The sequence below is a fragment of the Nomascus leucogenys genome, chromosome 4, assembly GCF_006542625.1.
Source record: "Nomascus leucogenys isolate Asia chromosome 4, Asia_NLE_v1, whole genome shotgun sequence".
Lineage (NCBI taxonomy): Eukaryota > Metazoa > Chordata > Mammalia > Primates > Hylobatidae > Nomascus > Nomascus leucogenys.
The window spans coordinates 76,789,402-76,813,703 of NC_044384.1; the positions used below are offsets into that span (position 1 = coordinate 76,789,402).

General features: G+C 49.3%; 2 protein-coding genes across 5 annotated transcripts; both read right to left on the reverse strand.

Moving 5' to 3' along the window:
- Positions 1 to 2,830: 2,830 nt before the first annotated feature.
- Positions 2,831 to 7,148, reverse strand: PRG3 (proteoglycan 3, pro eosinophil major basic protein 2). Its single transcript, XM_003275303.2, has 6 exons — positions 7,112 to 7,148; positions 6,646 to 6,779; positions 5,534 to 5,844; positions 4,721 to 4,852; positions 3,787 to 3,898; positions 2,831 to 2,970 (listed from the first exon to the last, which is right to left on the reverse strand). Exons 2-6 carry the CDS (start codon positions 6,704 to 6,706, stop codon positions 2,912 to 2,914), a joined length of 675 nt encoding a protein of 224 aa, XP_003275351.1. The 5' UTR covers positions 6,707 to 6,779; positions 7,112 to 7,148; the 3' UTR covers positions 2,831 to 2,911.
- Positions 7,149 to 12,762: 5,614 nt separating this feature from the next.
- On the reverse strand, positions 12,763 to 16,680 carry PRG2 (proteoglycan 2, pro eosinophil major basic protein). 4 transcript variants are annotated; one of them, XM_004087776.3, is made up of 6 exons: positions 16,619 to 16,673; positions 15,910 to 15,979; positions 15,044 to 15,318; positions 14,578 to 14,709; positions 13,738 to 13,849; positions 12,763 to 13,517 (listed from the first exon to the last, which is right to left on the reverse strand). In XM_004087776.3, exons 2-6 carry the CDS (start codon positions 15,965 to 15,967, stop codon positions 13,459 to 13,461), a joined length of 636 nt encoding a protein of 211 aa, XP_004087824.1. In that variant the 5' UTR covers positions 15,968 to 15,979; positions 16,619 to 16,673; the 3' UTR covers positions 12,763 to 13,458. The 4 variants fall into 4 exon arrangements, with proteins under 4 accessions (XP_004087824.1, XP_003275354.1, XP_012354084.1 ...); XM_003275306.4 differs by having other exon boundaries at positions 15,011 to 15,318; positions 16,506 to 16,673; XM_012498630.2 differs by having other exon boundaries at positions 15,011 to 15,318; positions 16,623 to 16,667.
- Between the last annotated feature and the right edge of the window lie 7,622 nt (positions 16,681 to 24,302).

Here is a 24,302-nt window from a genome sequence, read left to right on the forward strand (position 1 = left end):
CTGAGGTCCCACCTATCGGACAACACCAGGAAGTGGGGAGAAAGCAGTCTTGTCTTGGGGCAGACTGCTCCTCTGGCCCTATGTCTTTCTGGCTTCTGATAATGGCCCTCAATTTTATTTCCAGCCACCTCTGTGAGTCCCCAGCCTCCTCTGAGGCATGTTCCCCATCCATTCCCAGGAGGGTGGTGGTCCTCCCCTTCCTTCCTCCTGGCCTGCCTCTGTAGAGGGGCCACATCCTTAGGAGGGAGCGACTTCTCCCCAGCAGGGCCCTGGGCACAAAGCCAGGGTGTCTGGTAGTTCCCATTCCCAGTTCTGCAGCCTCAGGCCTCTGTGGCTCTCCATCCCCCACTTTCTCAGACCCTGAGGACATTGAGAAAGATTATTGTTGTTGCTATTAACTTTGTCACAGATGAGGTACTGGGTTCCAGGAAGGATGTAGAGTTGATGAAGTAGGAAACTCAGACCTGAGACCTGGTATCGAGAGGGTAGAGAGCCCTGGATTGTGGGGGGCTGAGGTGGTGGGGAGAGAGAGACTTCTTGGGAGTGTGTTTCTACATGGGGCCCAGGGAGAATACAAAAGTATTTCTGTATGTGCACATGTACATGTGTGCGTATATATCTTGGTGTGTACATGAGTCAGTGTTTGTGTACATGTGTATACCTGTATATGTATGAATTTATATATGTAAATGTGCATAAATCTGTGAGTCAGTATGAATTTGCATATTGAGTGTGCATATGTTTATATATCTCCTCAGAGGAGGCTGGGGACTCACAGAGGTGGCTGGAAATAAAATTGAGGGCCATTATCAGAAGCCAGAAAGACATAGGGCCAGAGGAGCAGTCTGCCCCAAGACAAGACTGCTTTCTCCCCACTTCCTGGTGTTGTCCGATAGGTGGGACCTCAGTGTTCCACACCAACTCTTGAAATAGCTCTATCACCTTTATTTTGGAAAGCCACCCCACCCTGCACCGCATACTGAATCCAAACAAAGCAAGAGGACCAGCAAAGCACCCCACACCAACTGAGCTCCCACCCCCACCCCCTCAGTCCTTACCCATACTCCCAACCCCTCCCTCCACCACACCCAACCCTACTCCCATTCCCCCACTTCCCACCCCCATCCCTACTCCCATCCCCACCACCATCTCCACCACCTCTACTCCCACCCACCGCCCCCCAATCCTTACCCATACTCCCAACCCCTCACCTCCACCACACCCAACACTACTCCCATGCCCCCACTTCCCACCCCCACCCCTACTCCCATCCCCACCACCATCTCCACCACCTCTATTCCCACCCACCACCCCCCACATCCTTACCCATACTCCCAACCCCTCACCTCCACCACACCCATCCCTACTCCCATCCCCCACCTCCCACCCCCAACCCTACTCCCAACACCTCACCTGCACCACACCCATCCCTACTCCCATCACCCCGCCTCCCATCCCCACCCCTACTCCCATCTCCCTACCTTCCACCCCCACCCCTACTCCCATCCCCTCACCTCCCACCTACACACCTACTCCCAACGCCTCACCTGCACCACACCCATCCCTACTTCCTTCCCCCCACCTCCCACCCCCTTCCCTACTCCCATCCCCCCACCTCCCACCCCCACCCCTACTTCCAACCCCTCACCTGCACCACACCATCCCTGCTCTTATCCCCCCACCCCTATTCCCATCCCCACCTCTCACTCCCACCCCACTCCCAACCCCCCACCTCCCACTCCCACCCCTACTCCCATCCTCCCACCTCCCCACTCCCACCCCTACTCCCATCCCCACCATCTCCTCCACCCCTACTCTCAACACCTCACCGGCACCACACCCAGCCCTACTCCCATCCCCCCACCTCCCACCCCCACCCCTACTCCCAACCCCTCACCTGCACCACACCATCCCTACTCCCATCCCCCCACCACTACTCCCATCCCCCCACCTCTCACCCCCACCCCTACTCCCATCCCCCACCTCCCCACTCCCACCCCTACTCCCATCCTCACCACCATCTCCCCCACCCCTACTCCCAACCTCTCTCCTCCACCACACCCATCCCTACTCCCATCCCCCCACCTCCCACCCCCACCACTACTCCCAACCCCTCACCTCCACCAACCCTACCCCTACTCCCATCCCCCCACCTCCCACCGTCACCCCTACTCCATTCCCCCACCTCCCACTCCCACCCCTACTCCCAATCCCCCACCTCCCACCCTCATCCCTACTCCCATCCCCCCACCTCCCACCCCACCGCTACTCCCAACCCCTCACTTGCACCACACCCATGCCTACTCCCATCCCCCCACCTCCTACCCCCACCCCTACTCCCAACCCCTCATCTGCGCCACACCCATCCCTACTCCCATCCCCCACCTGCCACCCCCACCCCTACTCCCAACCCCTCACCTGCGCCACACCCATCCCTACTCCCATCCCCCCACCTGCCACCCCCACCCCTACTCCCAACCCCTCACCTGCACCACACCCATCCCTACTCCCATCCCCCCACCTCCCACCCCCACCCCTACTCCCATCCCCTCACCTCTCCACTCCCACCCCTACTCCCATCCTCACCACCATCTCCACCACCTCTACTCCCACCACCCACACCCCTGCCCCCATCCCCTATCCCTACCCCACGCCCAGGGAGGCCTTCGGGCTGCCCCAGGTCCCGCTCTGCCGCCCAGCGCCGCCACCAGCCCCCACTGGGCCGCCCTACTCGGCCATCGCTCACTTTCCCGAGAGTGAACGCTTCCAGGATTTTTCCGAACTGGGGTAATCCCCCAAAGTGAGCAATAAAGAAACGAGAGTCAGGAAATGCTGTGGGAAGTCTGGATTTATGAGCAGGAGAGGTTGGGGGACGGGAGGAGGCTGCTGGCAGGGTCTCCGTGCCGCTGGCTTAGAAGGAGCAGACGAAGGGCAGTTGCTTGTTGCATCGAGCTCGTCGCCAATAACCTCCTAGCAGCAGAGGGCACAGTGAAGTCCACCGCCCTGCGGGGTCTGGCCTGGGCTTCACCTCTTTCCCTTCTCAGGGGCCCCCTATGTCCCCATCGATGGCCATCGTCATCTGCCAGCTGTATGCTTGCCCCACATCCCTGCTGGCTCACATTTGCTGAGCTCTTACTGCTAGCTAGGCTGTGCGCTAACTGCATTAGATGGACTTAGGTGGACTATTGCATTTAATCCTTACCGTGACTCCACGAGGTGGGTGCTGTCATCATCCCCATTTCACAGATGAGGAAACGGGGACTTAGTGGAGATAAACAACGTGCCTGTATCTCAGTTGGCAAGTGGCAGTGCTGGGATGTGAACTGCAGCAGTCTTGCTCCAGCACATATGGTCTTAGCCACTATACTAAACTCTCATCTGGCACCCATGCTGCTGCCCACATCTGCTGTTGGAGGCGGGCATCTTGTCTCTCAGCCACCCCTGATTCCCCCATCCTTCCTTTTCTCTCATCCACACCTTATATCCACTTCCGCTACTCTCATTGGTCACATCTGTTGTTCGAATTTATTGCCCTCATATCAAAGGAGGGAAAGAATTTTCCCACACACATACCATCCAGGCCACCCCCCTGTCTCCAGAACTCCTATCATCTGGTTTTGCTTTGAGGATTCTCTATGTCTCAGCCCTCCTTACACACCGGACTTTGGTTCTTCAGTCAGCGGGAGAGTCTGAGTTTGGGGAGGTGTGTTCAGGCAGCTCAAAGGGGTAGTATTAAGAATCCACTTTACTATCCCTTCTCCCTGCCCTGGTGCCCTTCCCCCTCACCTTTGGTGCATAGGGCCACACAGCACCCACGCCCATTCGAAGGTTGCCCTGGGGACCAGTATGCAAAATTCCAGTGGCTCCCATCAGTCCAGCAAAACCGCTTCCACAGGAACTAGAGAAGTGACAGACTAGGTCAGAGGGCAGAGGTTCAGATCCAGGACCTCACAGAATACCCCCTGTTGACTTCTCTCACTGCCTACCCGGCCAGGAGCCAGACACCCTAGAGAGCCATTCCTAAGAGTTTCCAGGCAATGACAGGAAGAGCAACCATCTATCTCAGCCATCACACAGAGCAGGCTTCTCAAACTTTACTGTGCATACGTTATCTCCTGGGGATCTTGTTAAAATGCAGGTTCTGATTCAAGAGGTCTGCGGGTCCAAGATTCTGCAGTTCTAACAAGCTCCCAGGTGATGGTGGTACTGCTGATCTATGGACTGTACCAAATATAATGCCACTTATTCACCCACAATTCCAGAACCACCCTGAGAGAAGAAGGTCCCCATTTCAGGGATAAAAAAAAAAAAACAAGGCTCCAAGAAACCTATTTAGCTAGCGTTCTAAGTGACTAAGCTGGGCCTGGACTCCGTCTCGTGACTCCAGTGGTATGCTGGTAAATGTTTATACCAGCTCTTGGGGTGGGTGGGAGGATGGGGAGTAGAAAGGAGCCCTGGTGTGTAGCAATTGCCAATTTCCTTTGTGTAAACACTCCCACCATGGCTGATGTCAAGCTGCAAGCATGTAGTCACTGAGCATGGAGTTGGGAAGAGATGGGCACGATCAGTTCTCCTGAGCCAGTGCAAGCCAGCTCCAGCACATCATTGCCTGCCACATTAAGGACACTTCAGCTGCTGGCCTGAGGCTTGGCACCATCAGGTGCTACTTTAACACATTCGGAAGGAACTTACTGCACCCAAGGTTTGGCCCCTGACTTACCCAGCCCCTGAGGATGCCTCCAATCCAGACCTGGGCTTGGTTTGCTGTGCTAGTGTAGCACTGAATGCGATAGTTGAAGTTGAAGTTGTGGATGGAGACAAGGTTGCCTCTGTAGCATCTCCTGCAGACGTTCTGCAGACAGAAACAAAGTAGAGAATTCCCTCTCATTTATTTCAAGTTTCTGAGTCTCCAGGCAAGAGCCTAGCATCCCTTTTCAGGTTAACAATAAACCTACTTGCCTCCCTTAATCCTATCTTTTGCTTCTTAATTAGCTGTCAGGACAATCCTGCAGGAAATAATAATACTCATAATAATTATAACCACCACTTATTGAGAGTTTATTACAGCCCAGTGACTATTCCAAACACTTTTCATGTATTATCTCATTTAATGCTCACCACAACTCTAAGAAGTTGGTGCTATATATCTTCGTTTTACAAATGAAGGTGCTAAAGCTCTGAAAGGCAAAGCAACTTGCCCAGATAACACAGCTAATAAAAGGCAGAACCAAAATTTAACACAGGTGGTTCTAACACCAAAGCCTTTTGCTTAAATCAGTGGTTCTCCCCAGACCAACAATATCATCATCACCTGGGGATTTGTTGTAAATGCAAATTCTCAGGCTTCACCTCAGCCCTCCTAAATCAGAAGTTGTGCAGGTGAGGCCCAGAAATCTGTGTTTTAACAACACCTCCAGGTGATTCTGATGCATGCGAGGCTTTGAGAACCACTAGCCTAAATGAATAGGGAACAGAATACTGAATGTACTCTCTTCTCCCCCAGGTCCTCCGCAGTAGCCTCCCTACTACTTACCTGAGCTTTTGCAAACGTTGTAGGAGTCCGCACCAATATGTAGCGGCAGGTCTTGCACCTTGGACTTCCCTGCACTTCAACAATGTCTGCTTCCCTGGGGCACTGAAAGTCCTTGTCTAAGGCAGCTGGGTCTGACTCCATGGCTTCCTCATCCTCAAAGGTGTCTTGACAGGCAGAAGCCTTGACCTCCTCTCCCTCTGCCTGAATCTCCTCGGTCAGAGCCAAGTCTCTCTCCTGCTCCTTTGAACTATCCAGATCCTGGCCTAGGTCTGCCTGTGTCTCTAGGCTCTCCAGATGGGGGACATCATTCTCTGGGAAGAAGAGGTAGCCTGCCATCAGGTCAAGAGCTTCCTTGTTCCAGAACCGTGGACAGCTCTAGCAACCTCACTCGAGCTTTCCTAGGAATTCCACCTGAAGACAAGACTGGAGGATTTCCTTGGTGTTAGGTAAGGAGAGATCTCTCGGGTCACACCCACAAATGGTCAAGAACCTGACTTCTCGCCGACACCACGAGTGTGTGTTTTGAAGGTGGGAGAAACAGCGACTACCAGCCCTTCATCTTAACAGGCGGTTGGTTTTTCCTTCTGAAAGTTCAGGTTACAGTTGGCCGGGTGCGGTGGCTCACGCCCGTAATCCCAGTACTTTGGGAGGCCGAGGTGGGCAAATCACGAGGTTAGGAGTTTGAGACCAGCCTGGCAAATATGGTGAAACCCCGTCTCTACTAAAAATACAAAGATTAGCCAGGAGTGGTGGCATGTGCCTGTAGTCCCAGCTACTCGGGAGGCTGAGGCAGAAGAATTGCTTGAACCCGGGAGGCAGAGGTTGTGATGAGCCAAGATCGTGCCACTGCACTCCAGCCTGGGCAACAGAGCAAGACTCCATCTCAAAACAAAACAAAAAACAAAAAACAACAAAAAAAATCAAACAAAAAAAGAGAAAGTTCCAGGTTACAGTTCTGAGTCCAAGTGATATCTTACCAGAGATGAGCTGTATCAGCTAAAGAGGGAAGACTGTGGTCCTGGCCTCATGAGTGCAAATAAAAGCCAGGGAAGGGGAGTGTAGGAAAAAGGAAAAAAGAGAAAGACGGATGAGGAGGGAAGGGAGAGACTTACCCAGATGAAGAGCAGAAACTGTTCCCAGCAGGAGAACAGGCAGGAGCAAGAGGCGTTGCATATCTACTGTCTTTTAGCGAGGACACTACTCCACCTTCCTTCTTGGGGCTGTCTTTGTGTGTCTAGTATAGTCCCTGGCACATAGTATAGAGGGAATATTTGTTTAATTGTTTGATTAAAGAGCAAACAAGATTGCTTTCTCCTCTTGCCATGAACAGACCCTGAGCCAGAGAGTCTAGAAAAGGAATGGTGGGAGGGATAACTCAGGTACAAAATTTCATTTGTCTTCCAGTCTCCATTGCTGCTCTCCAGTATCACCCTTAGCCCAGACTCCTGCCCCTGCGGGGACAGATCTGCTCAGCTATGATGTTCCTAAGGACAGGCCTCCTACATGTTTGCCCTGTGAGGTGCTGCTTCTTCCCAGGGCCTACAATGGTCCTGCCTGGGCAGCCAGAAAAGAACTCACCTTCCAAGAGTCTGAGACCTCCACTCTCAGTGCCTCTGGCTTCAGGGCCCAGAAGCAGCCGTTTTATACTGGGTTTTTGGGGAAGTGGGAAGAGGCCAGAATGATTGCCCCAGGCCAGAGTGGGGGACAAAGGAGCCGATAACGAAGTTTTCTCAGTCTTCTCACCCCTGTGCCCTGCTCTCTGCTGGGACTGCAGGGACCTGCCTCCTGGGGCCTACTGCCTTGTGTGGGTGCCCCACACCCTGGTTTGCTTCAGAAGGCCCTGGATGTTATGACTATTGTCCAGGCATAATTATTATTTCTGCCTCCTAAAGTGCCCCAGTCTGAACAATGCACCTTAACTCGAGGAGTAGCCTCCTGCTGGTGGAATCCTAGGAAGTGAAGTGGAGATCCCAGGGAGCTAGTGGGAGACAATGGGGGGAAGCAGTAAGAGGGGAAAGGGAGGCTCAGTGCTCCCAAGCTCTCACTCATCCTAGGGGCATTGTGTGCAACACACCCCTCACCCTCATCTACACCTCATCTCCACCAGGCATGTATGACCACCCCTACTCCACAGAGGCAAAATGTGAGATTCAGAGAAAGAGAGAAGGCAACTTGCCAAGGTTCCCTGGGAAGTGGAAGAACTGGAATTTCTAAGTCTTTTTGACTCCAAAACCTTCTCTCTTTCTTTCCTCGCTCTCTTTTTTCTCTCCCTTCCTCTTTCTCTTCTTTTTTTTTTTTTTTCTTTTTGAGACGGAGTCTTGCTCTGTCGCCCAGGCTGGAGTGCAATAGCGAGATTTCGGCTCACTGCAAGCTCCGCCCCCCGGGTTCAAGCGATTCTCCTGCCTCAGCCTCCCGAGTAGCTGGCTAATTTTTTGTATTTTTAGTAGAGATGAGGTTTCACTCTGTTGGCCAGGCTGGTCTCGAACTCCTGACCTCGTGATCCACCCGCTTCGGCCTCCCAAAGTGCTGGGATTACAGGCACGAGCCACCGCGTCTGTCCTCATCTGTTTTTTTTTTTTTAAGAGACAAAATCTTGCTTTGTCACCCAGGCTGGAGTGCAGTGCTGCAATGATAGCTCACTGTAACCCTGAATTCCTGAGCTCAAGTAATCCTCCTGCCACAGCCTCCTGAGTCACGGGGATTACAGATGCAAGCTTTCTCATCTTTAATGTGTGAAAAATCTACATCCTTTCTTCTGTGCTGTGGATCTAGATCAAGGTTCCTCAACTTTGTGCTATTAATATGTGAGATCAAATAACTCTTTATTGTGGAGGGGCTGTCCTGGGCATTGTAGAAAGTTTAATGGCCCCTCTGGTCTCTACCCACCAGATGTCAGTAGCACCTCTCCCCACCCCCGCAGATGATCAAAAACGTCTCCACATGTTTCCAAATATCCTCTGGGGAGAAAAATGGCCCAAGTTGAGAATCTCTGATCTAGAATATGCCACCTTGTCCAGCCTCAAGTCATAGCTTCAGGGCTGGCAAACAGGCAGCATGAAAAGCTCCACACACAGTCTCTCCAGCACTCTGTAGATCATCCTCTCCACCCAATACTCCCCTCCTCACCTCCTATCTCCCACCAGTCTTCTGTCACCCCAGGTCTGGACTAGAATCAGGCAGGGGAGGCTCTCAACTCAGGGACACTAAGAAATTAAGGAGACACTAAGAAATTCACTATTCAAGATAAATAATATTTTAATACAATATTTCTTAAAAATTGAAATTAATGCAAAACAAAACATCAAAATTTTAACTGACCAAGCTCTAGACAAATTTGCTGCACGTTAAAGAGAGGCCAGCATGTCTCAAGCCTTGAATTCGCCAGATGTCTCTGCCAAGAGCTAGTGGACTTGTCAGGGTGAACTCAGAGGCATCCTTGTGGGATGCTTCTCAGAACTATGCCTGGCACATGAGTGGAGGGTGACCCTTGTCAATTAAAAAATGCAGATTTGTAGGACTGGGCATGGTGGCTCATGCCTGTAATTCCAGCACTTTGGGAGGCATGTGCGGGTGGATCACCTGAGGTCAGGTGTTTGAGACCAGCCTGCCCAACACGGTGAAACCCTGTCTCTACTAAAAATACAAAAATTAGCCGGGCGTGGTGGCAGGCACCTGTAATCCCAGCTACTCAGAGACTGAGGTGGAAGAATAACTTGAATCCGGGAGGCAGATGCTGCTGTGAGCAGAGATCACACCACTGCACTCCAGCCTGGGCGACAGAGCGGGACTCTGTCTCAGAAAAAAAGAAAAAATGTACAGATTTATTCCCCATATTCCACCCCAGCCCTCCACGGCTCAGAGAGCAGGGAAAGGCAGCCCAGAGGGTGAGAAGACCTAAATTCCTTCCTCTCCTTTGCTCTCCCAAGAGACCCACAAATGGAGAAGTAACTGAGAGGCCATTTCTGAGTCTGATTGCAGAGTAACGGCCTTGATCACTATCTCCTTAGCCCAACGGACCAAACCCTCCGCTTATCTACTTGACTGTAGGAGGACTGGCCAGGTCCAGGACCTAAAAACCTGGTCGCTGGATTTCAAGCTTGAGACCTCCCTAGTGGTGGAAGGTGGAGGCGTAGACCCCCATTTGCCATTATTCTTCCTCATCCATTGGCCCAAGCCAGGGTACCATTTCACTTGGTGGCTGGGATGACCAATAAGGTTGGCTACTCTCAGGAACCAATACCACAATGAGCCTCACACTCACTCATTGTTTCTTTTTCTTTTTTTTTTTTTAGACAGAATCTTGCTCTGTCACCCAGGCTGGAGTGCAATGGCGTGATCTCGGCTCACTACAACCTCTGCCTCCCAGGTTCAAGCGATTCTCCCACCTCAACCTCCTGAGTAGCTGGGATTAGAGGCACCTGCCATCGTGCCCAGATAATTTTTTTGTTTTTGTAGAGAAAGGGTTTTACCATGTTGGCCAGGCTGGTCTTGAACTCCTGACCTCAGGTGATCTACCCGCCTTGGCCTCCCAAAGTGCTGGGATTACAGGCGGGAGCCACCATGCCCGGCCTCGTTGTTTCATTTTACAGATGGAGAAATGACATCTCAGAGACTTTAAACAAGTTGCCCGAGGTCACACAGCAAGTAGACACAGGCCTGAACCGTAGGCTCCCAGCTCCTTATCCACTAGATAGCTGTGTTTCCCTAGCCTCCTCTCATCAACCTCCCTCCTGAACAGACCATTCCCTCTTTCACATCAGCCCTGTTTTCACTGTATATAAACCCTGGGCAAAGATATTCCAATGACCTCGGTGACATTTTCTGTCTGATTTAAAACAAGAAAAAACATTTTTGAAGGTCTTCCATGTACCAGACACTATGCTTCATTAAGGTTTTTACATCTGTTACTTAACAACCGCTTAATCCTTAAAAGTCATCCTACAAATTGGGTATTGCCATCTCTAGTCTATGTATGTACTACAAAAGCTCAGAGAAGTCAAATGACTTATCCAAGTTTGCACAACTAGTAACAAATGATACATCAGATCCTAGTCTGTCTGACTCCCAAATCTTTGCTTTCTTTGACACACCCAGATGTGTTACCCCCAGATGATCTAGCCAGTGATGCCAACATTGCTTTCAGCATCCATGGAACCCCAAGCCTCTGGCTTAATGTTTGCATTTATGTTCATAGGGGTTTCAAACTCCTCCTCTTGTTCCAAGATTCAGTCCATCCCCTCATTATGCAGACGGTAGGCCTTGCCATCTTGAAAGGCAGTGTAGGGTAATGTATAACGAAATCACAAGTTCCAGGGTCAGCCCCTCTCTGCCTCAGCTTTCTCATCTGTAAACTAAGGCTAATGACAAGACTTGCCTCTAGTGAGATCAGCTTAAGCAAAGCTCTCAGAACTATGCCTGGCACATGGGTTGAGTGAGGGTGGCCCTTGACTATGAAAAAGCAATGAGTGCACTGTTGATTGAGCCCCTACTCTGTGCTCTGCACAGTGTAAGGAACCCCAAGGATTCAATGATAAAGAATCATTGATAACCAGTTTCACAGAGCTTAGTTAGTATCTTACTGGAGAGGAAAATGCACACACAAACCCATATTTTGGAATATTAGCCCAGTCCCCTTATTTCAGGATTTTTACTTTTTAAGAAAAAAAAAATCTCTTTCTTTCTTTTGAGATGGAGTTTCGCTCTTGATGCCCAGACTGGAGTGCAATGGCACGATCTCAGCTCACTGCAACCTTCGCCTCCCAGGTTCAAGCGATTCTCCTGCCTCAGCCTCCCGAGTAGCTGGGATTACAGGCATGTGCCACCACACCCGGCTAACTTTTTTGTATTTTTAGTAGAGACGGGGTTTCTCCATGTTGGTCAGGCGGGTCTCAAACTGCTGACCTCAGGTGATCCGCCTGTCTCGGCCTCCCAAAGTGCTGGGATTACAGGCATGAGCCACCGTACCCGGCCAAGAAAAATTTTTCAATGAACGTACAATGTACTCCTATAAAGCACACTATAGAGTGGACTGCTCAGGGAATCTTCACAGTGAATGCACCAATGTAAACATGCCTAGGTCGAGATACAGGATGGGACTAGGAGTCCTGCAGCTTCCTTCATGCCCCTTCTTGATATTACTCCCCCAAAGAAGATCTCTGTGGACTGGAAGTCAAACTTCTGTCAAAGCACACACCCACAGCGGCAGAGATTTATGAGGAACAAGACAAAGTTCACCTGCCATTTAGCACAGAACCTGACACCTAGTAAATGCTTAATAAATGGGAAATATTATTACCCTTTGTTGTTAATATTGAAATAAGGGAAGCAATACCTTTCCACACCAGAATATAAAGTCCAATAGGGCAAGGAGTGAAAGTTCCACCTCAGCTGCATCCTCACAGTACTCACCACAGGGCTGAACCCATAGTCCACCATCTTTGATATCAACAGATTCTTGTGGAACAATAGTTGAAATGAACCTGAGTTTGATTTCTGTCTCTTTCTCAACTTACTATGTGAGCTTAGAGAAGTAGCATCCCTTCTCTGTACCATACTCCAAAAAAATAGAGTTCTTGTTTCACCCCTCTCTGAGCCCCCAATCCCGTATGAAGATCTATGAATTGGAGGCATGCTGGAGAAAAAAATGGCTTTAGAACATTGAATTATTTTCTTCTTCTGAACTCCCTAGTAGAGAAGGGATTGAGAATGCCTTCCTCCCTCCCCTCTGAGTAAAGCTCCCTCACCTCCAGCTGGGCTGGAGTCATGTGTCCCAAGATGAACCCAAGAGTGAGACAGTCTGGCTTTCCTCCTGCCATGCTTCATCCCCATGTGACCATAAGGGGAGAGTAGCCAGCTGTAAAAGCACAAGTGTTAAAGGAACATGCTTTGGAGCAGAGTTGAATTTCAATATGGGTTGCATTTAGAGGTTCAGTCTCGGGCAATTCTTTTGACAGGTCTTAACTTCTCTGAGCCTGGTTCTGTAAAATAGGGATCATAATTATTGATTACATGAGGCCATCTAGGCAAGGTGCCTGCCACAGCAGGGGTATGTTGTGGGTGCTCAATAAGCGGTAACAACTAGTAGATGTTTTTGTGCCTATGTTACAAATAACCATATATCCCAAGTGCCAGGGGACTATGTCTTGTATTCCCAGGCCTCATTCAGAGTCTGACGTATGGCAAGCTGTCTTATATCAGGTTTCCCCAGAAGGAGATCCTGAGAGAGGGAGTTGTGTACAAGTGTTTATTTGGGAGTTGCAGAGAGTAGGAAGGAGCAGAGAGTGCAGTCGAGGAAGGGAAGGCAGCCCATAAAAATGCATGCAATAAGGCCAACTACCACAGCAGGCCACTGGGAAATGGTGCCCAATACATGTTAGATTTATTCCACTTGAGGGGCCGGGGATTGGGGTACTTATACATTCATTCCTGAGAGTTGTGGACTCTTCCCAGGGACATGTTAATTTCCTTACACATCAAACCAACCACAGTTCTGGGGTTGGAGAGAGAGAGAGAAAAGGTCTTTGGATACAGAGATGCAAACTGGGCCATTGGGAGTCTACCTACAACCTTGAAAAGTCCTGGCAGCACCTATGCAGGTGCCCAGTAATCAGGTGTTCTATGAAGAGAACTAGCTGAGCCCATTCCTCCATCTCCAAAAGGCTCCATAGACCCAACTCCACCCTCCATCCTCCTCCTCAAGGAGTGGTAGCTTCTGACCCTTCTATGAAAGGTGTGGTGTGGGGAGAGATGATAAGGAAGACGTTTCAATGAGGGCTAAGCAGAGTGGATCAGTGATCAGAGGAGAAAATAAATCCGTTTCAGTAAAACCCATTTTATTGCAGGGAGGTGGAGGGAGGGACGGCAAGCAGAGGAGGGGAGGCAGCTGCCCAGGAGAGGGCAGCTCTGAACTGCTGGCTGGGACCAGCTCAGTAGGAACAGATGAAAGGAAGTCTTCTGAGGCAGTGGGCTCGACGCCAGTGGCCTCCTGTGAAGGCAGAACAGAAAGGGACTTTCAGCCTCTTGTCCACCCCAACTCAACCCACAGGAGGGCCTCTTCTCCCACCCACACACTGCTGTGGAGTCAGAGTATATAAAAGACCCAGGAAGCCTCTCCCACAAAGGGTCAGGCTCTTCATAGCATCTCCTCCTTGGGGCACTTCCCATCTCCCAGACCTTTCCATCATTCATCCCCAGCCCCACCTCACCTCGGGTACACAGGGACACGCAGTGACCACCGCGGGACCAGGGCTGGCGAGCAGCCCAGTACGCAAAGTTCCAGCGGCTGCCATCAACCCACTGCAAGTGTCTACAGCGACCCTGGAGAAAGCAAGAGGGGAAGAAGGGATGGCGCAGAGGGAAGGCAGAGAAGCAGACCTGGCCCTGTATCTGCCAGCTCCTCCTGCTGCCCACCGGGCAATGGGCCCTTCTCTGCTGGACCATGATGGGAACTGTCCTGGTCATCTGAAATGCTGATCCATGGCAATCATCACCATCAGATTCTATGCATCCCAGTGACAGGCTTATCCTTCCAGCCCTAACAAAAGGTAGAACAGGGGTTGCCAACTCATCCTAGAGAAGAGGAAACAAACTCATCGTCTTGTTTTAATTTTTTTGTTTTATTTTATTTATTTATTTATTTATTTTTGAGGCGGAGTTTTGCTCTTGTTGCCCAGGCTGGAGTGCAATGGCTCCATCTCGGCTCACCACAACCTCCATCTCCCAGGTTCCAGTGACTCTCCTGCCTCAGCCTCCCGAGTAGCTAGGATTACAGGCATGCACCACCATGCCCAGCTAACTTAAGTTACATAGATGGTGAGAGATGGAAAGGAACTTGGACCCAAACCTCCTGATTCTAAATCCTTAGCTCTTCCCTGAATGCCCAAGCAGCCCCCTCAGTGTTGTCTGTGGGTGTCCATCTATCCCTGGTTCTTCTGGAGATTATACAGGAAAAAAACAGACAAATCTGACGCAAGTTGAGTGCTGGCTGAGATCAGCAGGTGCACCCCTGATACAGTGAGGTGGGGCTGTATTCACACTTCTCTTACCGAGCCTGTGATCCTGCCTCCAATCCAGACTTGACCCTGGTTGAGCCCGCTGACTGAACATTGGATTCGGTAATTAGTATTGAAGTTGTGGATGGAAGCCAGGTTGCCCCCGTAGCACCTCTGGCAAGTCAACTACAGGGCAGGATAAAACACAACGAATGGAGCATCCTTCCTACATGAATTCACATGGGTCTTGAGTCCCCACAATTCATGCCCTCCCTCCCCTGCCACAACCATTTGAAGGTTGGAGACCAAAATGCAACTCCTGTTTCTAGGTGGCCCTCCCCTCTTACCCCAACACCTCTGTGAGGCTCAGGTTCTACTGACACCCCCAGGGCCCTCAATGGGGAAAAGAGCCAGTGATAGCAATGCTGGGGACATATCCCACACCCGTCCCATGCTCCCGCCTCAGCCTCAGCCACAGGCCACTCACCCAAGCTTGATTAAACGTCTGAAGACTTCTCACCAGGAGGTAGCGGCAGGTCTGGCACCCAGGGATGCCCACCACTTTTACTGTGTCCTCTTCCTCAGGACACGTAAGGTTTTTGTCCACCATATCTGGGACTAAGATAGACTCAACAGCCCCATCTTCCTTGGAGGCATCTTCACTTCCAGAGCCCCACTCCTCCTCTTCCTCCAGCTCTCTGGAAGGGGTCTCCTCCACCTCCTGCTCTGGTGTCTCCTCATCCTCAGGCAGCGTCTTAGCACCCAAAGGGGTCTCAAAGGTGGAAGTCTCAGACCCTGGCAGGGAGGATAGCTAAGTGTCCTTCCTTCGCATCTCCCCTTGTTCCTCCCCAGAACCACGGACAGCTCCCACCTTGCCCTGGGCATCAGAGTGCTCAACTCTGCCTGGGAAGAGGAACCTGGAACCCAGTCTCTATGAGGGGAACCCAAGCTGCCTGACAAGGTCAAAGTGGTTAAGAGCATGGACTTAGAGTCGGGAAGTCATAGGCTTGGGTACTGGTTCCATCATCCACCAGATGTATTTCTTCGTCTGTGAAATGGGTATGCAATACCACCTACTTCATGGGGATGCTAAGAGAGTTAAGGGAGAGAAGGCATGGAAAGTGCTGTGTACTCAGTAAGCTCAAAGTAAGCATAATGGAGAAAGGACAAAATTGGGAATGTCACAGTAGAACCAAGACCACAGACATAACAGATGCCTTGAGAAATCCTTTCAACTCTTGGCCATAGGGTCCCCATCCCTTTGAGCACACAGAAATTCAGAAATAGAAGACGATCAAAGAAGGGGGTGGGTGTGTAACTCTGACCCCATCTACTATAGAAAGGAAAAAAACAGAGAAAGAAAGACTGAAGGCAAAAAACACTTACTCAGATGAAGAGCAGAAACTGCCCCAAATAGAAGAGCCAGAAGTAGGGGGAGTTTCATCTTGGCTTTATCCTGCAATGGAGAACACAGTTTGTCATTGACACACACAGACACACACGCACACACATCACAATCACACCATTAGAGGACCGTAGGAGTGAGGTGGAGAAAAAGAAGGCCTGAATAGAAGTCAGGATGGGCCAGAAAAGCTCATGCCAAGCCCAGCTCCTGATGCTCCACGATCCAGGACGCAAGGACCTCTTTCTAAACAGAACACAGCAAACTCTGAAGGGTGGCTGAGGCTGGCTTTCCTTCAGGCCCAGAAGTAAAGAAGGGACTATTACGCTTATTTGTTTGTACTTAATGGGTCCCTCAGAGTCTATGACATAAAAGAGGCAGGAGAAGCAATGATTATTGGCTTTCCTAGGAACACATAGAACTTAGAAGGTATGTCCTCTCCTCAAAGCTCAAGAAGCCACCCACACCCTCCTCCAAGTCTCCACCGTCTCCCTTCCCCAGCCAAGGAGCGCTTTCACATCCCACAGAAAGAATGTGCAAGGCAGAGGATGAAGGCTGCCCCTGCTGACATCCTCATAACCTGAAAGCCACAAGTAGACCCCTGCCAGCCCTCCAGAAACTGTCAGCCACAGCCAGGGACCTCCTGGGAGAATAAACTGTCACCAGCTCCACCACAGCAGAGAAAGTACTCACCCACCCAGAGACCTTCCTGGGTCTTTAGAGCTTCCCAAAGCCCAGGTTCTTCTTTGCTTCCTCTCACAAAGACATCTTATATAGAGGCCTGGGAGGAACTTCCTCCAGGGAGAGTTTGCCTCTGTCAGAGGGAGATAGCAAGGCTGATAAGGACCATTTCATCACTTCCCTGGGGAGCCCACTCATTCAGTGAAGATTTCTCTCCCGATACCCCCTTCAGGAACCCAGGGGCCATCTGGAACGGCTCTGGGCAATTGTTCTTATCCTGGGCTACACTTCAGAATCGCCTTAGGGGCTTTTCCAAAATACATATCTCCCCTGCTTTACCGGTGTTTTGAATTGCCACAGACATTTTGAGAACAAATCTGTCCATATCTATTAAAATAAAAAAATGCACATTTGATCAATTTCACTCTTTGGAGACTATCCTTTAGACATAAACGCACCTATAAGTAATAAAACTTTTACAGAGTTATGTTATTGCTTGACTATTTGTAGAAATGAAAACAATCTTGATATCCACCAATCGGACACTGAATAAAATGTGTCCTCTCTATTCTACAGAATGTTATATGGCTGTGAAAAGAAGAGCTGGATCTGTATCTATAAACCTGAAGAGATGTTTGTGTGACATGAAGTGAAAAAAGGCAAGATACTCAGGAAAGTATTTAGTATGTGAATAGTTTTAAAGGAAAAAAAAAACCTGCATAGGTGCTTATCTGTGAGCGTCCTTATGTGACCATTGATGGAGGGAATGCTAAGAGGAATCACACCAAATAGTTGACCTTGTTGCCTCCAGAAGCAGGAGAGGAGAGGGAAGAAAGCGGGAGACAGATTGTTGTTTATCTTCTTTTTATAACTTTGCATTTCTTCAGTGGTTATGGTAAATGTGTGCTGAATCTGTAATTTTGAGGCTGCCTTATTAAAGATTTTTAAAAATATGCAGATGCCCTGCCCAGAAACTTCTGATTGGCTAATAGGTCTAGAGTGAAGGTCAGATGTCTGCATTTTTTTAAAAGCTTCCCAGCTGACTGTGATGGAAGATGGTTCTAGGAGTCACTGTCCTGAGGACCTTCAAGTACAGGAAATGTTCACGTATGTCTAACTGCTTTCCTTCTGAATCAGACCACTCAGTTGGCCAACCTACCAGCCTTCATTATGGTAACATTTACTGAACATTTTTAAATGCCATGCATGGCAAGTGGCTGGATGCAGTGGCTCATGCCTGTGATCCCAGCACTTTGGGAGGCCGAGGTGGGTGGATCTTTTGAGGTCAGGAGGTTGAGACCAGCCTGGCCAACATTGCAAAGCCTTGTCTGTACTAAAAATACAAAAATTAGTCAGGCGTAGGGGTGCCTGCCTGTAATCCCAGCTACTTGGGAGTCTGAGGCAGGAGAATCACTTGAACCCAGGAAGTGGAGGTTGCAGTGAGCTGAGATTGCACCACTGCACTCCAGCTTGGGCGAGAGAGTGAGACTCTGTTTCTGTCAATCAATCATCAATCAATAAAATGCCGTTCATGGCAAGTATTACCTCATTTCACCTGTTTTTAAAAACCTAGTGAGGTAGGTGGTTGATACCCCATTTTCCAAGTGAGACAACCCAGGTTCTGTGTGGCTCCTGACCTCCCCACAACACTGCCCTTATTGGATCGATGCCCTGTATACACCCTCTTGTAGCTCCAGGGGCTTGTCCTTATCACAGTTAGTCATTTTACTTTTCTTGTGAGATTACTTGGTTAATGGATTAACATCTGTCTTCCTTCGTGATGGCGAAGGCTGCATCTCTTTACTCATCATTGTATCCTCGGTGCTTAGTACAGTGCCTGGCACATAGTAGGTACTCAATAAATATATGTTGAAGTAATTAATGGTTAAGTAACGTGCTCAGGTAAATAACAGGGTTAGAATTCAAATCCAGTTCTTTCTGGCACCAAACTTCTCTCTCCTCCCATGTGCCTGCTTGTGTGTCAAAAATGATGCTATCCAGGTGGAGATAAAAATCAGAGTGAAGCATAGATCCTGTATTCAATTAGCTTACAATCTAATTTGTGAGATGAGTAAATTGAGGTCAAACAAAAGGAGAAGGGTTAAGACCAAGCTAGGAAACATCCTCTGCTAATTCAGAAGGAAGTCCATCCATAGTAAAACAGAGCAGGAAAGGCTCCATGAACCAAGGAGCTGATTCCTACCTGGATGGAAAGGTGCAACTAGAAGGGAAGGAAATAGGCATTTCAAGTAGAAGGAACAGCTTGAGCAAAGGTGTGGAGGTTGAACAACCTTGGTATATGCACAGGACACTGTAATTTCCTTCATAACTAAAGTTAACAGTACACACATTGGGAAGGAATGAGAAAAACAAGGAAGGATGCATTTCATCTTGAGCCGAGGATGGAGATAACCCTCCCCTGTCTCCATTGATTTAAAAAGACAGAAGCAGGAATCAAAGGAATACTCAACAAGAGCCTAGTCAGGAGCTTTGAGCTGGGCTCTGCCCACTCCCATCTGCAAGCCCTCCCCACAGGGCCTCTTTGGCTGTTGGACAGAGGATTACTGTCAAAAGGTGATGAGAGGGAGCCCATTCTTGGAAACCAGTTGACTATTCAGGGACCCTCACTCCTAGGGGAGTCTCTCTTTTAGGTCATACAATCCAGGATCTGGACTGGATCTAGCACTTAATAGCTGCGTGTCGTGTCCTGGGCAAGTTCCTTAAACTTTCTGTACCTCATTATCATCATTTATGATGTAGAGATGACAATACCTACCTCACTGGGTAGTGTGAGAAATCAATGAGATAATTCACATGTAGCATGCATGCTGTGAGCTGCCCAGTCACCTCACCCCTTCCTGTGGTTTCTTGGATTCCATTTCCTGTGGATCTTGGTGGAGGGCAGGCCTCTCATTTTTGAAGACAAAAGTGCCTATTAGATTTTCAGCTTCCTTTGCAGCTAAGGCATATGACTGGGCTCTATCAAAGAGAAGAAGCATCTGTTCAAGACTTTGAATCTGGAGCTAGTGACCAAAAAGATGGAGGCCAAGAAGGCCTCTCTCTGGCGGTGGCATTGACAAGATTGAGTTCCTGGAGTTGCAGTACCCACAGAGGCACTGCAGGATACACTGATCCAGGGTCCGAGCCCTACAACATCCTGGGTGCCAGCCACAAGGTCTAGGTCTCAGCAGCAGTGGGATCCTCCCTAGACCTGTTCTGCAGCCTGACTTTGGCTCCACGTCTGGTTTTCTGGCCCTTCCTGCAATTTCATGAGCTACTCCATTTCCTTTCAGTCCTGGATTTTTCTCCTCAGATCAGCCAAGGAGAGTTTCTGTGGCCTGCCATTAAGAGCCCTGACTGATGCAGCATTTAGCACAGGAACTGGTATTTAGTAATTGCTTAGTAAATGTATGCTACCCAGGGTCTTTGAGTGTGACCAACATTAATCAAACTCTCAAGAGACTGTTGTCTACTTTTGGCGCCAATGACACAAAGGAGGTTGAACTGTACTCACAAGGGGCCCACTTGCCCGGGCTCTCCGATAAGCAGTTTTTTTCCCTGCATCACAACTGTGGTGCGCTCAGGACTTGAATTTCGAATGGAAGCAAAGAGCTGGAGGCCTTGGGGTCCAGTGCCTTTGAGCAAGAGAACAATACCCATCATCTCCATTTAATCCTCAGCCCTGCCTCCTTCCCCAAGAAATGTTGACTCAACACTGCAGGATCCTGAATCTTAGGCATCCTCCTTTCTAGCCCTAAAGTTACTATAGAGCTTGGAGGTTCCTAAACAGACTCAGTCAATCCTCTCCATACTAGCACTCCCAAAAGGGACCTGACAGATCACCTCTGCATTTAAACTTTTCTGATCTCATTCTCGCGGGCTCATGCCAACTTTAGGCTTGTGGGAGAGTGTGCTGTAGCTCCTGATACAAGCTGTCCAGGGTCAGACCTGGTACTGAGGGGTCTTCCCTTCTACAAGGGTGGGCTGTTGCAACTGGAGAAAAACATGTGTGCACCAGGCAGAGCAGAGATCACCTTGGAGATGGTGTCAATACCAAGGAGCTCTTGGGATGCCCCTCCCGTGCCCAACCCCCAACACACGGCAGCTTAAAGACTAAAAAAACCACCACAGCTCCAGATATGCAGCTCACACTATTCAGCCCTCACCTCCACCTGCATCCCTCCCCACACCCTGCAGCAGAGCTTTTCAACCTGGAAACTATGAATAGATTTCAAGGGACCATGAACCCTGCAATTATAGAAAACATATGGTGTGATGTTTCTAGGGTGAGGGTCCAAACCCTCCATGAGATTCTTTGATGACTTCCCAAAAGGCAAGAGAACCTCTAACTTTACTGAGTGATTTTTTCTGGAAGAACCAAGAATGACATCCCACTGTTCTTCACCAATAAAGTCCCGCTTGGCCCTTTTGATAGGCAGAATTCAGTTGTCCCCTGGTGCACTCTGCATAATCCCTGGGACTGTAAATATGATGGATTTTACTCCTGTGGTTGTGTGATGTTACATGCCACAGTTGACTTTAAGGAAAAGGGACTGCCCTGTATGGGTATGATCTAATCAGGTGATCCTGTGAAAGAGACAGGGCTCTCTTCTGAAGTTAGAGATTCCAACCATGCGGGTGATTCGACCCAAGGGAAATTCTCCATTGCTGGCTTCAAGGATGGAAAAGACCACGCACATGGCAAGGAATGTGGGCAGCCTCAAGGACCTGAGAGCAGCCCTCATCTGATGGTCAGCAAGAAAACAGGACCTCAGCCCTGCAACTCCAGGGAACAGAATTCTGCCACAACCACATGAGCCTGGAAGAGAACCCTAAACTCCAGATGAGCACACAGCCCAGACAACATCTTGATTTTAGCCTTGTGAGACCCTGAGCAGAAAGTCTAGCCATGCTGGGCCCACACTGCTGATGGACTCACGATGAGCTAATAGACATGAGTTGTTTGAAGCTGCTAAATTTGTGGCAATTTGTTATGCAGAATAGAAGACTAATACAGCCCTCAAGGCCCATCTCCCTCCCACGGTGAAATTTACAGTGGGTGTAGGGATTGGCAGAGAAGGGTCCCAAAGGAATGGGCTGAGGAGCTGCTGGAAAATAACCCAGGTACAGCAGAGAGGTAAGATGGACAGTGAGAAAGAGAGGTTTGATTCAGGCCAGAGATCCCACCATTCTCTCCCTCAGACCATAGGAAGCCAGGTGGCCCTTCTAGTTACATGTTCTGCTCCGAGATTCTCTCCCCACCCTCAGAAAAGTGACAGACTCCAGGGACCTGACCTCTGGGGCTGATCAACCGCTTATTAACTGGGCTTGGCCAACATCCCCATGGGGCAGATAAAAGCTGGTGAAAGAGCTAATGCCACTGCAGGGGCGAGTGGCCCGGGAGATACAGACTGGGCTGTTGTGCTGTGAAATCAGCCTGGACAACAGTTCCCCATTTGGATGCCCCAGCGATTGACATAGACCGAGACGATTGGCATGTGAGATCTAGAAGGCCCCTTAGAAACGAGCCAGCACAGTCCCCATGTCTCAGATGGGTTCTTCCCGCTTCCTCAGGAAGTGACATTATCCTCTTTCCCCTCCAGGAACCTCTGCTCCCAGAGACCATGAACACTCAGTGAGCTTAGAAGGAATATGTCTTTGCAGTAATTGCCTCCCCTGCCCCATCTTCCACCTTCCCCAGTCCATCTACTTCTCCCCATCTCTGCTGCCACCTCACTAGCCCCTGCGACCATATTTGATAACATGTATCACAGGCCATTGTCCCCATGCCTCCCATTCAAAGTCTTCCCACATACTAGCAATTAACCCAAACCCATTACCACCATCTGCAAAGTCTTTCATGATCAGGCTCTTGTCTACAAGCTCAAACTCACTGGCATGACAAGTGACCCTTGTCATCCTGGTCCCAGCTCCACTGGCCAAGCTAAAGCATTTGTACTGGTTAAAAGGCCACCTCCTCAGACAAGCCTTCTCCAAGAACTCTTTCTAAAAGAAGCCCACCCACCCCACTCTCCTATTTGGTACTTTTGTTCCACATCATCACATTTATTTCCACAAGAGCATTTACCAAAATGATACAATCTCGCTTTCTTACTGGTTTCTTGTTTTTCGTCTGTCTCCTTCAGAAAGTAAACTTCATGACAACAGAGACCTTGTCTGTCTTGTTCACTGCCTATAACTCTGCCCAGGTCATAGAAGGAGTTTTTCCGTTACATAATGAATTAATTAATCAATTGACTAATCAACTTGAACTTTACCCCCTGGAGAAAGTTTAGCTGAGTTTAGATCAGAGTACACATCCATTTATTTCGATTCTACAGGTATTTTCTGAGCCTCATCCACCATGGACACAAGCCTCTGCCAGGCTCTGGATCATTGATTCATTCATTCATTTATTCAATAAATACTTAAAGAGAATCTCTAGTTGCAGGGAGGTTTAAGGTAGCTGATAAATAAGGCAAACAGAATGAACATATTAGTAAAACAGGACAATATATTGAGGAGATACTCAGAAGTGTAGAACTAACATAAATGGAAGATACACACATTTTCAGTGTTGTCAGGATCACATAAAGGGTGACGGCAGGCACAGAAGGCTTGCTTGAGGAGGTAGCACTTAGCCTGGGCTCCACAGACTGACAGATAGGATAGGATAAGCAGAGGAGAAGTGGGATGGCATTTCTAGGGGCCAACCATCTCCTGGTAGTGCTGGAATTTGAGCCAGGATATGGATGATTTTATGTTTCTTGGACATTAAGTCAATGAGTGAGCTGGCTTCTCTGCTTTGCACCAAAGCCAAGCTCCTCCAGCAAGAGGTGTAGACTCGCTGGCCACTTCCTCAACACCTTCTTTCTCCTCTTACTATAGCAATCTCATTTCTGTTATCCCTATTGCTCCACCAAAACTGCTTTTGCCAAGGTGCCCACTGACCACCCCATTGCCAAACCCAACAGACATTCTTCAGTTCTTATCCTACTTGACCTTTGCAGTAGTGATACCTCTTCACTTCCCTCTTCTTAAGAACTGCTTCCCTTCTCAATAGACTTTGTGGTCATTCCCTCCCAATTTCTGTTGGCAGGCTCCTTTTATTCTTCCAGATGGTCAAATATTGGGGATCACCTGGCTTCTTGGTGCACGTCTCTCCTAACTCTGCACACTCTCCACCGGTTATGTCATCTACTCTTGTGGCTCAAGCTACCAAATATATATGCAGATCATTCCCAAGTCTTCATCTTCAGCCCCAGGACTGTTTCTGAGCTGCAGACTCACACATATGGTCACCCAAGATGCTTCTCCACTTGGATGTCCCATGGGCATTGTGAGTCCAACACATCTCAGACTGAACTCAACACACACACACACACACACACACACACACACACACGTGCGCGTGCATGAACCTGCTTCACATTTTGTGGTCACTTTCTCAGGAAATATCATCACCTTCCAACTAGACCTGCAAGGCAGGACTCTGGGCATCCTTCACCCCTCCTGCCCATCATCCACACATTAGTTAGTTATAGTGCTTTCTTCACCATCTCATCCAGCCACCCATCCCCATTTCCTCTGCTGCTTTCCTAGTCACCTGCTGACCGTTTTTCACCTGGATCATTTCAGTGGTTCCCAAATTACTTTCCCTGCCTCCAGTCTTACCACCCTCCTCCACCTCTGATGC